The sequence below is a fragment of the Quercus robur genome, chromosome 9 (assembly GCF_932294415.1).
Source record: "Quercus robur chromosome 9, dhQueRobu3.1, whole genome shotgun sequence".
Taxonomy (NCBI): Eukaryota; Viridiplantae; Streptophyta; class Magnoliopsida; order Fagales; family Fagaceae; genus Quercus; species Quercus robur.
The window spans coordinates 9,078,504-9,095,242 of NC_065542.1; the positions used below are offsets into that span (position 1 = coordinate 9,078,504).

The 16,739-nt window shown below is 32.8% G+C and overlaps 1 protein-coding gene across 7 annotated transcripts; it reads right to left on the reverse strand.

Moving 5' to 3' along the window:
* Positions 1–1,973: 1,973 nt before the first annotated feature.
* Positions 1,974–6,706, reverse strand: LOC126699317 (uncharacterized). 7 transcript variants are annotated; one of them, XM_050397063.1, is made up of 4 exons: positions 6,453–6,706; positions 3,863–5,101; positions 2,718–3,637; positions 1,974–2,479 (listed from the first exon to the last, which is right to left on the reverse strand). In XM_050397063.1, the coding sequence occupies exons 2-4, from the start codon at positions 5,076–5,078 to the stop codon at positions 2,135–2,137; spliced, it is 2,481 nt and encodes an 826-aa protein (XP_050253020.1). In that variant the 5' UTR covers positions 5,079–5,101; positions 6,453–6,706; the 3' UTR covers positions 1,974–2,134. The 7 variants fall into 7 exon arrangements, with proteins under 7 accessions (XP_050253020.1, XP_050253021.1, XP_050253016.1 ...); XM_050397064.1 differs by having other exon boundaries at positions 3,863–5,095; positions 6,444–6,706; XM_050397059.1 differs by having other exon boundaries at positions 6,444–6,706.
* Between the last annotated feature and the right edge of the window lie 10,033 nt (positions 6,707–16,739).

The window sequence follows — 16,739 nt, forward strand, 5'->3', positions numbered from 1 at the left end:
ATTATGTGGCGAATGATGTGGCGATGAGATAGTGCCACAAGAGCTCAGCAACAATAAATATCATACTTCAACTTTTAGTAATATATAGATATAGATTAAAAAAAAAAAAAAAAAAACTTTCATTTGTGGCTAAAGAATGGAATGATCCTAAAACTTCATTATTAAGTTAATCAATAATATGCCTAAGGAAATGAATGCTGAACCCAGACTAACCCTTTTAACTCCCAAAGTCCCATCAAGGTTACGTACGGGTAATCAATTGGGTCGTGGAAATTTGATGTGGATATTTTTCTTAGGCCCAATCAGAGGAAATGAAGAAGAAAAAGTCAAAACTCAAAAAGTGAGCTTGTCATTTGTCAACCTCACCCCTACATGCAAAATTTCACATCACAATTCACAATCACTAAGCTGTAATCAAAGAAACTTTAGGCAAATGCACTGTGATATTATAGCCAAATTATAGCCAGAATCTAGTCTAAAGGGTAGAAAGATTAAGGCCAAATCAGTGACTTTGAACATCAAAGAACATGTCAAAGATGGAGTAAATTATCAAGTTTATGAAATACGATCAAGGTTGTCAAAATCAGGATCCTATCTAAGATTGTGGGAGGTAGGTAAAATCGTAAATCCTAAGATCAGATCGTGGATCGTAAAATCGGTTCGTGGATCGTAAGATCCTACATATTTTCAGATTTTAAGCAAAAAACCTATTGATAGTGACTTTGTATGTTATATAATTACTTAAAATATGAATCCATCCATTAAAAAAAAAAAATTGCATCATAAAATGTCATTTGCATGCACTACATCGTTCTTATGTCATTTTAACGAAACAAAATATATTTAACTTTTTAGAACTTTTGACATAATGTATCTAAAAAGGTTCAATACATGTTTAATTAGCAACTAAGTACCAAAATATTATCTACACATATGGAAAATGTTTTTCAAATTCTAAGTTCCAAATCCAAAATAAGTTAGGCTAGTTAGCATATAAAAACTAGCTAACTACAAATTTACAATATGTAATCCAAAAGAGAATTCTCAATCTAAGGTGAACTAGCTAATTACAAATATGAAATCCAAAAGAGAATTCTCATTCTAAGGTTTTTCTAATCTAATCACTGTCATTGTTATATCTCATTTCATCATATATATCTTTCCTAGTATCAACATCCAAAACGTTAAACTTAAATACTATAGGTTTTTTTGAGATTTTATGTTGATATAGGGGTAAATTTGGGATTTCAATTCATTATTGGGCTTCTAATAACCCATTGGGCTTGTGGGTTTAGGTGGCTTATCTAACCCAAATGAATCCCACTTTAGAAAAAAAATATATATCAAGCCAAATGGTGGGATCAGTAGGATCCCATACGATCCTACCATTTTTGTGATCTTGCTACAATTTTAAACTTTTTGGTGAGGTGAGATCGTAAAATTGTGCGATTTTACAATCCGGATCGCGATTTTGACAACCATGTATAGGACTATGTTCACACCAATCTCCCATTCCCAAAGAAAGCAATCAACCACCAAGCTTTAATTCCAAAATTATGGGATTGGTCATAGATTCTCAATAAACTAATCATGGTCTGCCACAGGCAATCCTTTTTGTCATTATATCTTATTTGAAGTCATATTCTTTGTTACTGCCTCAATTGACATGTATTTAAAAAAAAAAAATTTATCATTCCTATTTTCTTCCCAACAATTTTTTTGGATATATAAAAGAAGAATATATTACATCCAATAAATTAACCATATAGTCATCAAATTAGCGAACTGCTAGATCATTAAAGAAAGAAAATCAAGGTGAACATGGATAATTGTGACTGACCGTGATTAATTTATTGAGGATCCATAGCCAACTCCAAAAACTTTGGGACTAAGGCCTGGTTGTTGGTGTTTGGTGGACTATTCTATTGCACAAAATCATTTCTTGTTGATGGATGATTCATTTGAAATCAGTATAAAGAACAATTATTCAACATCATTTCTATAGCATTAAAATTATTTTGTGTTTTTTCACTATACAAATTCAACTATATAGTTATCAGTAGAAACACTTACAAACTGCAAGACTGTCTATTATGTATTAAGCCTCATCTTTAATTTTTTTTAGCTCTCCTCACTACCTCCTTAAATGTATCATCCCCTCACAAGTCAATGTCCCCTCAAGATCTCCAATAATTCGAGCTATCCGAACCTCAAGGCCCCTTTGAACTTCATGAAAGAGAGTTCTGACACTATCAGCAAAGCGTTTCATGTCAAAGCTGGCAGTCTTATTTATTTCTTCAGTGACCCCAACAAATCCAGAAGCAATCTTGGATTGAATTTCCACCCATTTCTGTCCTGTTGCAACTATATGTCTCTGCAGCTGAAATGTTTCGTCTAGGAATTTTTGTAGTGCTTTAGTTTCTTCCTTTGGTCTTGCTGTACTAGAATCTCCACCACTCGCAGTTAGATTATGCTCATGCTGAAAAATATAAATAAGAAACTATAAGTAAATGACTACATTTTTAAACTGCCAAAAGAGAGGCCAATGAGAATGTCATATAGTGTGTTATGCCCTAATTGAAGCCAAACAGAAGCACCGATATTTAAAAGAGATGGTTGAAATTTTGCAACTATCAAAGTGTTGAGAACACTGAATTGCCAAAAGTCAAATTTATTGTCATAGTTTTTTGAACTTTACTGAATTAATCCAGGCTTACCATGCGTTTGGAAAGGTCATCTGCCTTCTCTTGAAAGGACTGGTACCTGCCAACTTGTTTATTCAGCAAGGACATCAATGCAAGGAAACTCTTGATCCCAATTTGCCCATTATCATTGCTTTCTGTATCTTCAAGGCTTTCTTGCTTCCCTGTCAGTCTCTCAAGCATTAGAAGTTGCTGCTTCAGCCTTTTGATCTTATAAGAAACTTGAAGAGCATGAAGATCCATCCTCCAAAGAGAATTGTTTGTCTTATTCAAGGGCTGACTAGATGATGCCAGCTTTTCAGTAACATCAATATCCACTGGACTTGTTCTTCCCTCTTTTACAGGACGTTCTTTGGCAATTTCCTTATCATCTTCTAACTCTTTTTCAGGAGAATGGGCTATTAAACCTACATCCTTGGACTGGTTAAAGGATGAGTTTCCTTCTTCTTTCTCAGCATCTTCCTCTTGACACAAATCCTCCGAATTTGGAGTCCTTGTTTCTTGCTCTCTCTCATTCTGTTTTCTCTTATTGATAACTTCAGAGCCAATGGCCTCATGGGCTATTACTGGACTATGTACAGAACAATTTAAATTAGTATTTTGGCAATTTAGGGCCTTCAATTGTGATGCTAGTTGCTCTTTTAAGGAAGTTAAGTCTTCTTCTCTCTCCAATAACAAGGCTTCCAATTTCATATTATCATGTCTGAGCTGTGACATATCCTCATTCATTCCCTCAATATGGGACTGCAGCCGCTTTGATTCTAGTTCCATGCTCATCAACTGCCAACGAAATGTTTCTAATTTCTCATCTTTGATTCTCATTTGTTCTGCAAAAGCATCTAGTTCTAAGTGATGCCTTTGCTCAATTAAAGTTGCATACTTCTCAGCTTCTGTCAGTACCCAACTTTCCAATTGCTTAACATCAGCTGTCATAGCTTAAAAAGCAAGAAAAGGGAAGGTATTAAGAAAATAAGAATCTAGAATTTGATACAAAATCAGGAATTAAAAGCATTTTGACTGGATTTTATAAAGGAAAATAAAATCAAGAATATGTGTGTGCATGCGCACATGTGTATTAGAGTTCACTATTGATAATGTTGGTTAAAGCTTAGAGTTCATATATGTTAAATCCTAATGAAAATTGGGAACTTTGTTCTTACCCAATGCCTCATTTCCTTCCAGTGAGTAGCAGTCAGAGATTGGAGAAAGTTCTGGCTCCTTTCTGTCCTTTTTAAGTCCAATATGCCCATACTCAAGAACAAGATCAGTTGGCTGTGATCTTGTCTTTCCAATGTGTGATGATCCTGTTGCATGTTGATGCACCCCTCTTGCCCCTGTGTAAAAGTCCAATTTTGAATTTACTTGGTTAGTCAACATACTTCTTAATGAATGCCTCTCATGTCTAGACTCTGATACTGCCCTCCACCTTTCAGTTTCTATTTCAGCTTGCTTTCTCTTAGCCTTCAATTGTTTAACCTCCTTTAAAAGCAAGTGTTTCTCTGTCGTATCCAGCTTGTTCTTCCTAAGCATTGCTGACAGAATTTTTTCTTTTTGCTCCAAATCCTTATGCATTTTTACCATCTCCATTGATAGTTTTTGAACCATCAAGTCTGCCTCCTCCTTTCGCTCTAATACTACTTCAAGTTCTTGTTTTGTAGCTTCAATTTTCCTAAGTGCGCGGCCCATTCCAGCTTCAAGTTGCCGTTGGTTTGACACAACTTCAATGAAGGCAGATTTGTGCTTCCATAGCTCAGAAGAATGCTCTTGGGCTTCAAGCGTTGCAGTTTCTCTCAATTCTTTGATGACATTTTCAGCTTCTTTTAGCTTTTCTTCTAATTCACTCTTATTCTGCTTCTCTTCCTCCAACTCCTTATCCTTATGCTGCACCATAATCTCCATTTCCTTCAACTTTTCATTCAATTCAGAAACAGCATGATCCTTTTTTTTCTCAACGACTCTCAATTCATTCAAAAGAGCCCCAATCTGCTGCCTGAGAATCTTCCTTTCATTCAACCAGCTCTGCTCTTTTGTAGCAAAGATACTCACAACTTTCTCAGTGGCTCTTGCATCTTCACGTCTCAGTTTTTTCAACTCTTCCGTCTCTCTCTCAGCAGTTTCAAGTTTATAGAGAAGCTCACACTTTCCTTCACTGGCTCCTTCTCTCTGGGCCTTCCACACAAGCAACCCCAGCAGCTGGGCACTTCCTTGAAGCATTTTATCACATACTTTGGACCATCTTTCACCTTCCGATTCAGGTCTTGACAATAGTTGGAGGGCAAAGAATGCACAAGAAACACCAAAACACATTGGATACAAGCTATCACTCCTCTTTTCAAATTCGGCTGAACATAAACCGGAGATTTGCTTCTCATCCATTATTCAAGACTTTGCTTCTTTTCCTTTGCAAAGGGAATTAAGAGTTAGAATACACTAAACAAAACTGAAATTCATAGTTTTCTGCTAAAAGCTTGAAGAATTCACGTCAATAAATTGAAAAGAGAAAAAGAGCCTACATTAAGCTGATGTAGCAAAAACTTTTCAATAATTTGAGCAACAAATATGCTTAATACACATGGTTCCACAAATGAACAGCTCAATAATTGAGGGAACAAAAATATTCATTACAACTATAGGTGCACAGAAACTACTAATCATTAGTTTACCTGAACCAAGACTAGAGCAATACAAAATATAGATAAACAACCGGTTTAAGACTTCTTTAACTCAAACAAGACAACACAACCTACTTGAGAAAACAAATTGTAGCTTAGGTACAGCAGTGTTTCAATTGAGAATCACACAAACAGCATGACTACTGTTATACAAACGGCTACTGATAATGAATGCCTAAAGCATGAATCAACACGTGCATGATAAAGCAAATTCAGTTAGAAATGTGCTGTATTTTTAATAGAATGGAAGAAAAACTATGATTATTGTTCCCTGGTTTTCAGTGAAAGACTGACCCTTTTAACCCCACTTGTTCTTCTTTTCTTCCCCCACTAACTTTCTTCCCCTTTTCCTCTCCTTTTCTTCTTCACCTGAGGTAATGACTGTTATAAGAAGCAAAAGCGCTAGATTCTTGGTTGTTTGTCACCATTACTTATTAAGAAATAGAGGTTGGACTTTGAAGGATAAAAGAAACATATCTCTGTCAAAGAGTTCTCAAAAAATTAAAAATTTCCAGGGTGGCTTACCTCTTTCTTATGTTTAACTAATCTGCATAAAGTATTTTCAAAAGGGTATACAGTAGACAAGAAGAATAAGAAAGTAGTTTTCAGTAATCATAAAATGTGATTATAATTTCTTGTTTCTTCTATTTATGATAACGATATGGAATTTACATCTTGGCAATGTTGATTAGAAATCTTACCAACTTCTTATAAGTCAATGATTAACATGGATGATGTCAATCAAGGTACCATATTTAGGCCAAAACAAGATCAATAACTCAACATGGACCACATAATTATTACGTGTCATTGTACAATTACAGCACCTAATAAGAAAACCTCATGAAAATTCTAACATACACCAAGCAATGAAGCTCAAACCAAAAATACCCACCAACCCATTAATCAATTGCTAGACAAAAACATGAAAAAAATCTAACCTTTTTTCCAATAGCAATGCATAATTGCATATGTACCATACATTCATATATAATAAAGAGCATTTTGTGCAAAGAAAAAAGAAAAGAGCAATAAAACTGTCAGTTCACTATCATAATTATGGAGCCACCTAAGGTACCACATGTCTTCATGGGTCCAGAAAAAGATTGAAGTTTCTCCAATTGCTTCCTTGGCTGAGACCTGTAAAGCAGGAACTTGTTCAAGAAAGTCTATACATAACATAAGTCCAGTTTTATTAAAAAAACCACTTTTTTTTTGAGAAGGTAAAAAAACCACTTGTTTCAAAAATAAATACTATTAAGTACTGGACCAATAGTAAACCATATTTTGCTTTTTAAATTCCAAGATCTGCTCTTGGAATCAGGACTTGGGCTATCCTTTGATTCATTCATTTGATTATATTTAAAGCAATCTCTCTCTTGAGAGCAGTACACCAAGAAAACAAAAAGGAGAAAGTACTAAGGTCACACTCAAGCTTAAAAAACTTGTGGTCACAGACAGCTCATGCTCTCCCTCTCTCTCTCTCTCTCTCTCATTGATTGAGAAGAAAATCAAAATCCACACACAAATACATACAGAACACAAACAAGAGAATGTCTAAAGTCACAGTCGCGTGTGGTCATTTATGGTTACAGCCCACGTTCCCAGCAAATATTTGTAATAAAAGATGGAATCTTTCTGGGGTCCCATATGACTAGACTGGTTCAGCCATTACTGCTCTTTGATTTCCCTTCTTGATGAAGGTATTAGTGAAATTTTCACCCAGTAAAAGTTTTGATCTTGTTGAGATGTTCGATCAGTGCAATGTTACTTTCATACTAATCTATTATTAGTACAAGTTTTAGAATAAATTTTGTTTACAGTGTCTACTAATCAATGTAATAGAAACAATTGGAGAACATAATATACATCATCTCATACCATTCCACTTCTGCAATGGTGAAAAAATAGTGACTTTGAGCTCCCTATTTTCTTTTCTTTTTTCACCATCTTTATGTCAGTGTAAACTGTAAACAAAAGATAAAAACTCCTCATTGAAATTTTGACATATTATGGTGTCATTATTATATTGCATTATTGTTCTTTTTGCTCTCATTATTCAGGAGACTAAGTTTGAATATTAAATTGCTATGCTTGGATGGGTTATGACAATATTTTATTTATATATATTGCCTGCAACTTTGATGACTAGCCTTAAGAATTCGATGAGACTTGAGAGTGGCTTTGGCAACCAAACTCGCTTATAATACACTTGCTAAAATCTTAACCAATTTAATAATTGCCATTACTTTGACGTGAGTTTTCTACTAATACTATTTTTATTATGTACCAATCAAGATAAAACATATTATATGTTGTGAATGAAATTTTGAAAAATATTGTGTCCCTTAATTTAATATAATAGGGGGAACTCTTAAGCACAGTGCCATCTAAGCTCTAGCAGAATTAATAATTACATTTTTAAATAACTACAATTTTATATAACACTTAAGCAGCAGACAAGGAGGAAGCAGAAAATTAAGGAACCAAAACTATTGTGCTTTCAAGGTCCCATTTGTCTAAGCTTTGAATTATGAGCAACATAATTCTGTTTACTTCTCTCTTAACCCAACAAAAGTTACACTAACAAAAAGCTTGGCAAAGCTCTTGGGATCTCCAATCTTTATGTTCTAGCAGATCATAATTACCTAGAATATAAAAGATTTGGTTGGTTAGATGGTTACAAGGAGGGGTCAAATCGATGGATTTAAAAAAAAAGATACATAAAAAATGTGCTCTTTTTGTGAAGGTTCCAGGTCGGCAAAAATTATTGCATTTCCTAATTAATGTTGTTAATTAATTGAATTAATATATTATGCTTTTTAAAGTAAAAAAGGTGTAAACGATGTCAACAAAAAGCCAATTGGCTTTCTCAAAATTGTCCATGGATTCCATACAAAAGCATCATTTACATACATACCTGCCATGCTTACTAAGATAGTGCCAATAAGATGCATCCAACTCCAAGTATTGTAAAAAACTAATAAGGGTTTGTTTAGCTTTCTTTAAAATTAAAGTGGCCCCTTAACAAATTTGTCATCTCCAAGAAAGACCTTGTTAGATACTAAAATTGACTCTAAAAGATCAATTTTGAATTTAATACATTGTCTTCATTCCAAACTTAAACTATAATTTGTGATGGTTGTCCATTTTTATAATGGTCCCTTGTTTGACAAGGAAGTCACATATATTCTATGTTATTACAAACTACAAAGTGATACGAGGATTTATAGAAAACAAGAAATGACAAGAAATTCAAATTATATATTATAAATTTAAAAGTGTATTCAATGACACATTATTTAAATTTTTAACTGATTTGATACCCTATATATATTCTATATCGTAAGATGAAGAGGATCTTATTCCTAATAACTAGGGTTTGGATTGTTTTTTCTTTTCCTCAAGTCCACATCTCCAAACCTAACGTGGAAGTTTCCTATCATAGGTTTGTTTTTATTTTGCTCCATCTATTTTACAGTTATCTTGGGATATTTTTATTTTTATTTACAAGCAAGAAATTAGAGATAATGAAGCGAAAGAGAAAACGGATGATAAAACGAGCTTTTGATATGGTCAGCCCTTTATTCTATTCCTTACTCTGGTCAAGAATAGCGGGCCAATTGCTTCAAAACTGCATATTACTCTTTGGGGGTCTCTTGCATACAAGAAGCAGCTCTAATGAGTTAGCTCATTAGCTCATTTATGAAGAGGCAAGGCACTTATGACGCTGCGCTACGAACTAGTATGTTCTGGCCTACAGCTGGGCGGAGTTTGGTCATACCTCCCTCATCCCTTCAGATGTAGGACATCCTACAGGCCCTCACGCTTGATGCAAGCGCTCGGCTGCGGGCTAGTCGGACTAGCCCTTGTCCACTATGGGCTGTTGGCCAGAACCTACTATTCCTCCGCTTCACTTTCCCACTCTATCGCTTCGCTTGTTTAACTACCTTGAAAGAGCATGTGAGACAGCACTTTGTAACTGAGTTACCAATTTATTTCCTAACAAAACACATAATTAGGTTTAACCTTCTAAAATGTAGCTAACAACTTATGAATGCATCATGCCAACATTCAAACATGATTGCCTTCCCTTCAAAAGAACTTTCAAATGTGTTATAATTAGGGACTTATATAATTAGTTATAATTTGATAGTTAAAACAGGAGATAACACATTTAAATTCTAGATGTTTCATTTGAAAACAATAAGAAATGTTAATCAATTGAGTTACAAGGCTTTTGGTCGATTATAATTAGTTCAATTTGATAAAATTTCTTGTTGTGAAATTAAAGTTATAAAATGCCAAAGGTCTTGTAACTGAATTTGCACATCTCCATGCACAAAGTGCTTAGGAATCTAAAGAGAAAATATTCGAGTTGCGGAGTTAACAGCATGTTGTAATTATCTCTCAAAAAAAAATTATAAAATCAAATCCTTACTATATTAAAAACAAGTTAAAAGTAATCATAATGAATGTACGTAATAAATTCAAATACAATCATATATGTTAAAAATATATACATACATATATATATATATATATAAATAGTGATCCCAGATAGTTAAGTAAGCCATCATGTTAAATAAAAGCCCTAGTCTAATATGAAATTGGGCCCATTAGATGGATAACATACTCTACGTCACAGCCTTCGTGTCTACTCCATAGACAGGGCATCTAGGCATTTCTAGTTTCTATCATTCATTATTATTATTATTATTATTATTATTATTATTATTCATGCACTAAATTATGAGAGTACAAGGTTTTACATACCTTTCTTTCTAACTATAACCTTAATGGGTTGTCTTTTTTTTGGTAGAAAGGAATAATCGTTAAGAACTAAACTCTACTTAATTGATTTTTGGAGGTATATGCTAATTTATTTTTTTTATTTTTTATTATTATTTGGTATTGGTATTGGTATTGGTATTGGTAAACATGTTGGAAAGTTTTAACTTCATTGTAATGAACTCCAATTGTTTTGATTTGTTTTGGTCTGTTTCAACTAGCATGATTGTTGTTTAATATTTCTACCAAAAAAAAAAAAAAAAGATTGTTGTTTAATATTACTTTATAATCTGGTTTGATATATTCCAAGTTTTTGGATTTGTTTTGGCAATTTTTCAACTAATCTGGCTGTTACAGTCCAAAATACCTATGTTTTATTATTTTGTAAATTTAAAGATTAATTTTATCAAAATCTCGTATATATGACATATATAAACAATGATTTTTCTGAAAAAAAATGATATTGGATAGATATTTTGGATTCCACCAAACAAACCAATTTGATAATAGTTCATACTTCATATTGCATGAGTTTTTTTTTTTTTTTTTTTTTTTTTTTTTTTTTTTTTTAATTGAAGAAACTGTTTTTGGCCTATATTGTTGTCTGGCTATAATTTGAGTTTTGATTGACTAATCTTGCACACGGTTACATGTTGAGGAGCTGAGTGACTTGAGCCTAGTGACAAGAGGATTAATGACAGCTATCAATTCATTACTACCTTTGCCTGTCAAATTTGTACGATAATAAAAAGAGGAATTGAGAGCAAATTGACATTTTTCACGGTAGTTAAATTAACAAGTTTTTAATAGATTTTATTTGAATCTATTACTAATAATTTGTCATATCAGTAGTCGCGAAATTTTTTGTTTTTATAGATTTTCTCAATTGAATAGATAAGTAACCATTTTTATGTGAGATCTATACCTAACAATCTAGGTATTAATTTAGACCCCAAATTCCAAATTATACGACTTAATCACTTTTAAGCTACACTAATCATTAACCAATTCAATATGCATGGACATTAAATATAAGCAACTAAAGCATATAAAGCAATATGAAAAAGTAGCAAAATGAAGCAAACCAAGATTACATCAAATGCGTTATCAAAGAATAATCCACTAAATGAATAGTTGTAGTACAATATACACAATAAACCCTCTAAGTCTAATGCTATTCTAGTACTTAGGCCCTCTAATCTCCAGCTAGCAATTGATTATGTTGAATCCTTTCTCCATCTAATCACCAAATTATAAGTAAGTTGAGTCATCAACTGCAAGCCACCAAGTCACCTTGGATTTGTGGTATTACTCCAATGATTCCCAACTCAAAACAACTCTCAGCACACAAGTATGGTGAAGATATTAAAGATAAAATCTCTTCTCATTGATATGACAATGGTGAGAGGGAAAGAGAAGGAAGAAAGGCTATGTGTATGACTATTTTAATGGGAATAGTTCTCTCTTGATAAAATGGGCTATCTGAATATTGCTCTCTCAAAACCCTTAAGAGTTTTTCATGGATAAGAACTGAATAAATGAATTGGGATTGACTTGCCCAAAGAATAGAGCATGCAACAATTTTCTCTGCCTTCAGTATTTTTTGAGAACGAAATACTCTTCTAAACAACAGTGACTTCAACTCAAGCACATCTATCCAATTACAAATAACCTACAAATTACAATAAATTAAAAGAATTACAAATAAAAATTTGTTCGAAATTAAGCCAACAGAAAATCAGGACTTAACATTGTGGCTAAATTAAAAGAAAACCCAGTGTTGAACTTGATGAATATGAGCAACAAGGTATATGTGTTGAGTTTTTTAATGTTCATTAAATGTTAGATCTTTCTGACCCTTATAGCAACTTGGGGGTGTTGTTAAAACCCTCTAGCAAAAAGGGAAAGTCTATTTTGGACATAGGATTTATTTGCCAAACAACTTGAGTTTCTGATTATCAAAAAAAAAAAAAAACTTGAGGTTCTGGGTGGTGGGATTCATAAGAGATCGGTCTAGTTTAATTTGCACTTCAATCCAAACAAATGAAACAATCTAGTTCAGTTCAGTTTGTGACTATAAAGAGAATTATGTATTTTGGAGCTACTAAATTTGTGGATAACAATCTAGTCAGTTCAGTTTTTTACTATAAAGAGAATATTATGTATTTTGGAGCTTCTAAATTTGTGGATTCGTGATTTTTTTTTTTTTTAGTTGCTAAATATGTGGATTCATGATTGTTAGCATTAATTGTGATGAAACTATTATTTCTTACAAATTCGAGATTGTAATAATAAGTTTTCATTTAGCAAACATATAGACATAGTCTTCATTGTGTCATTGTTAAAAACTCCTCATTGAAATTTGAATAATAATAAAGTTAACCTTCTAAAATGTAGCTAACAACTTATAAATGCATCTTGCCAACATTCAAACACGATTGTCTTCCCTTCAAAAGAACTTTCAAAGATGTTATAATTAGGGGGTTATATAATTAGTTATAATTTGATAGTTACAACAGGATATAACATATTTAAATTCTAAATGTTTCATTTGAAAACAATAAGAGATGTCAATCAGTTGAGTTACAAGGCTCTTAATCGGTTATAATTAGTTCAATTTGATAAAATTTATTGTTGTCAAATTAAAATTATAAAATCAAATCTTTAACAATATTAAAAATAAATTAAAAGTAATCATTATGAAATATACTAATAAATTCAAATACAATCATGTCTATTAAAAATATATATATATATATATATAAATAGTGATCATAGACTATTAAGTGGGCCATCATGTTAAATAAGAGCCCTAGTCTGGTATGAAATTGGGCCCATTAAATGGATAACATACTTTTCACTGCCTGCGTGTCTACTCCATAAACAGAGCATCTAGGTATTTCTAGTTTCTATCATTCATTATTATTATTATTATTCATGCACTAAATTATGGGAGTACAAGGTTTTAAATACCTTTCTTTCTAAACTATAACCTTAATGGGTTGTCTTTTTTTGGTGCACTAAATTATGGGAGTACAAGGTTTTAAATACCTTTTTTTCTAAACTATGGGTCTGTTTGGATTGAGTTTATTGTTGCTGAAACTGAAAACTGAATACTGAAAACTGAAAGTACTGTAGCAAAATAATTTTTAAATGTGTGAATAGTATCGTAGGACCCATTTTTAATATTTTTAATGCGTGAACAGTACATGAACAGTATGTTAACAGTATGTGAACAGTGAACCCATGTGAAGTTACTGTTCACGTGCAGAAAAAAAAAAAAAAAAAAAAAAAACGTGGAACTGAAAACGTAAGAATAAGCACAATCCAAACGCTCACTATAACCTTAATGGGTTGTCTTTTTTTGGTAGAGAGGAATAATCGTTAAAAACTAAACTCTACTTAATTGATTTTTGGAGTTATATGCTAATTTAGTTTTTTATTTTTTATTATTTGGTATTGGTATTGGTAAACATGTTTGAAAGTTTTAACTTCATTGTAATGTACTACAATTTTTTGTTTTTTGTTTTTTTTTTTGGTCTGCTTCAATTAGCATGATTGTTGTTTAATATTACTTTATAATCTGGTTTGATATATTCCAAGTTTTTGGATTTGTTTTGGCAATTTTTCAACTAATTATGGCTGTTACAGTCCAATATCCTTATGTTTTTATTATTTTGTAACATTTTATAGATTTAAAGATTAATTTCTTGTCGAAATCTCTTGAATATCACATATAAATAATGATTTTCCTGGAAAAATGATATTGGATAGATATTTTGGATTCCACCAAACAAACCAATTTGATAATAGTTCATACTTCAAATCATATGAGTTTTTGGTTTTATTCATTTTTTTAATTAAAGAAACTGCTTTTGGCCTATATCGTTGTCTTGCTATAATTTGAGTTTTGATTGACTATTCTTGCACACGGGTACATGTTGAGTGACTTGAGTCCTAGTGACAAGGGGATTCAGACAGCCATCAATCCATTCCTTACCTTTGCCTGTCAAATTTGTACGATAAGAAAAAGAGGAATAGGGAGGAAATTGACAATTTACTCAAAGTTGAATCTACTATTAAAAATCTGTATAGCAGTTGTGAATATTTTTGCTTCTATAGACTTTCTCAATTGAATATATGAGTAACCATTTCTATGTGAGAAATATACCTAACAATCTAGGTATTAATTTAGACTCCAAATTTCAAAATTTGTGGCTTAATCACTTTTAAGCTACACTAACCATTAACCAATTCAATATGCATGGACATTAATATAAGCAACTAAAGTATACAGAGCAGCAAAAGGAAGCAAACCACAAGATGACATTGAATGTGTTATCAAAGAAGACTAGAAAACTAGAAAACTTGTATTGATAGTTTAAAGTAAAAGAAATATAGTAAGCTCAGTGACCAAAAAATTTACCATACTTAGCTAGGAGTTCTGTGGAATATCCTGAAAGGGCTAAAGGGGAGACCAGAAGCATTCGAATTCTTTATTGAGATCCTGCCTGTGTTAATGTTGCAGTCACTCTTGGTGTCAAAAACTGGCGATACCACTGTCAGTTGTTGCTACATGGATAAGTTCTTTTGCGGTTTGTCATGTTTATCATGGCATTGTTAGTCTTTGTTTTAGAGTGGTTAATAGTTGGATACTTTATGGCTCTTTTGGTGAGAACCCTTCCACCCTCTCTAGTCTCTCCCTTGATTGCATAGATAATTTTAGGACAGATCTCCAGTTGTATCTCACCCCCTCCTTTAAAATAAGTAGTTTCACATCAAAAGAAGCAAAAATTATGATAGTAGTTCTGTATGAACTTGTGAACATTTGGTAAGATGTTAAAGTATATTCACAATATTTGAACCTATGGTTTTGTTAGTATTAGATTATGTGCAACGAAAATAGATGAGGTTTGTCTGGTGAAATAAGTAATGATGTCCATCTCTACGGAAAGAATTTGTCTTGTCATACCACCTGAATGACATGTACTCTCCATGTTGATGACACCAACCTGGAAATTACATATTCTTAGACAAAAACCCTCTTTAGAAAGAGAAAAGGGAAAAGAAGTAGGTCTTAATATGTTTGTTTATGTGTGCCTGTAGATGTGAAACAATATGCAAACTTGATCAAGACTCTTTCCTTTCTTCTCAAAAGTTACAAGCCCAAGGATAACAAAGCAGTTCCACCAATGGATATTGAATCGAATGGTAGTACAGTAATAACAAATCCTGTGCTTATATGTAATAGAGAATGAAATTGATAATCTTGCTGCTATTTTTATGCCTACTGGCAGCAGCAGGGATCAGGTTGCCCCGGCCAGCATTTTTAATGAGCTATTCTTCACTGGTTGTGCTGATGCTGGTCTTGAAGCCGAGGATATTGGTTCCTGTGTGTATTGATTGCATCAAGCCTAGGCATACAGCTGTTTTGGAGACAATATAAAGTTAGGGATAAAAGCTGATTCTCAGATGAGAAATTACAATTGAACTGAGTTGATAGAGGTCTAGATCAGTGCCGTAGTCCATTAACCAGAGAATCCTTCATCAGACTAGGCTAAGGCTGAAATTTGAACGCATATGTTTCTCCTGAGAATTTTAACAAAAGAAAACAATTTTCCCCTCAATTATGCAAGTAGAAGACCCCATGGGAGTGTTTTTGCATTCCCTAAGCACAACAGGTAATATGTAGTGTTGTTACTCCTATTATCTTAGTTTCCTGAATGACCGTTATTTTTGTTAGAATTTTTGGGCTTCATTTTGTATGAACAACCTTGCCACTGTTTTTGCAAAGTTTAACCGTCATTAAGGCCACATAAATCTTGTAATGTTTTCTTATGAGAGAGAGAGAGAGATAATTGTTGATGGGGATAAGAAACTGTCTAGTGGCTAATAAGTTTTGTTTTTTGCCTTTTTTTTTAAAAATTTTATGAATTAGAATTTTATTCAAACCAGATGAGACCTGCAAACAGAACACGAGACAAGGCAGCAAGCTGCACCCACTCAAACCAGCAACATAAAAACAACTCACAATGCTAAGAAAAAACACTAAACATAACATGGCAGTACTAGAAGAAAAATCAAAACACAGAATGGGGTACTTTTTCAAATCAGTCAATCTACACCTCTAGTAATTTGTTGAATGTGATTAATCACATCAGACCAAGCAAGAGCAAATTTCCATGGGTCATTATGCAAAGTTCTTAAACTTTAGCACTACCACATCAAAGTGTACTCTTGTGCCAAAATTAATTGGGCTTATTTGTTCCAGGCCCATCAGGGAAAATAAGATTCGAGTGTCATAAAACGTGTATAAACAATTAAACAGGTAGGATTTGATTCAATTCTCATATCATACCATTAATAATTTCTTGTCTTTGCTCATGGTGGTGTTAAGCTGTTAGCTACTAGAGTAAGACGCACAAATTTATTGCCTAAGAGCACTTACATTAGTGTTTACAGTTTATATAATAGAAAAAGTACCACATTTTAACCAATCAAGCTCAAAATTCATTCACATCAGATCATGTAAAGTTGTATAAAAATATGTGTTTGCAATAGTAGTCGTGTACAC

Coding starts and splice junctions, on each gene's coding strand:
- LOC126699317 (XM_050397063.1), bottom strand. CDS start 5,078: ATGGATGAGAAGCAAATCTCCGGTTTATGTTCAGCCGAATTTGAAAAG. Junction 3,638..3,862: donor GGAAGGAAATGAGGCATTGG/GTAAGAACAAAG, acceptor TTGCTTTTTAAG/CTATGACAGCTGATGTTAAG. Junction 2,480..2,717: donor ATGACCTTTCCAAACGCATG/GTAAGCCTGGAT, acceptor TATATTTTTCAG/CATGAGCATAATCTAACTGC.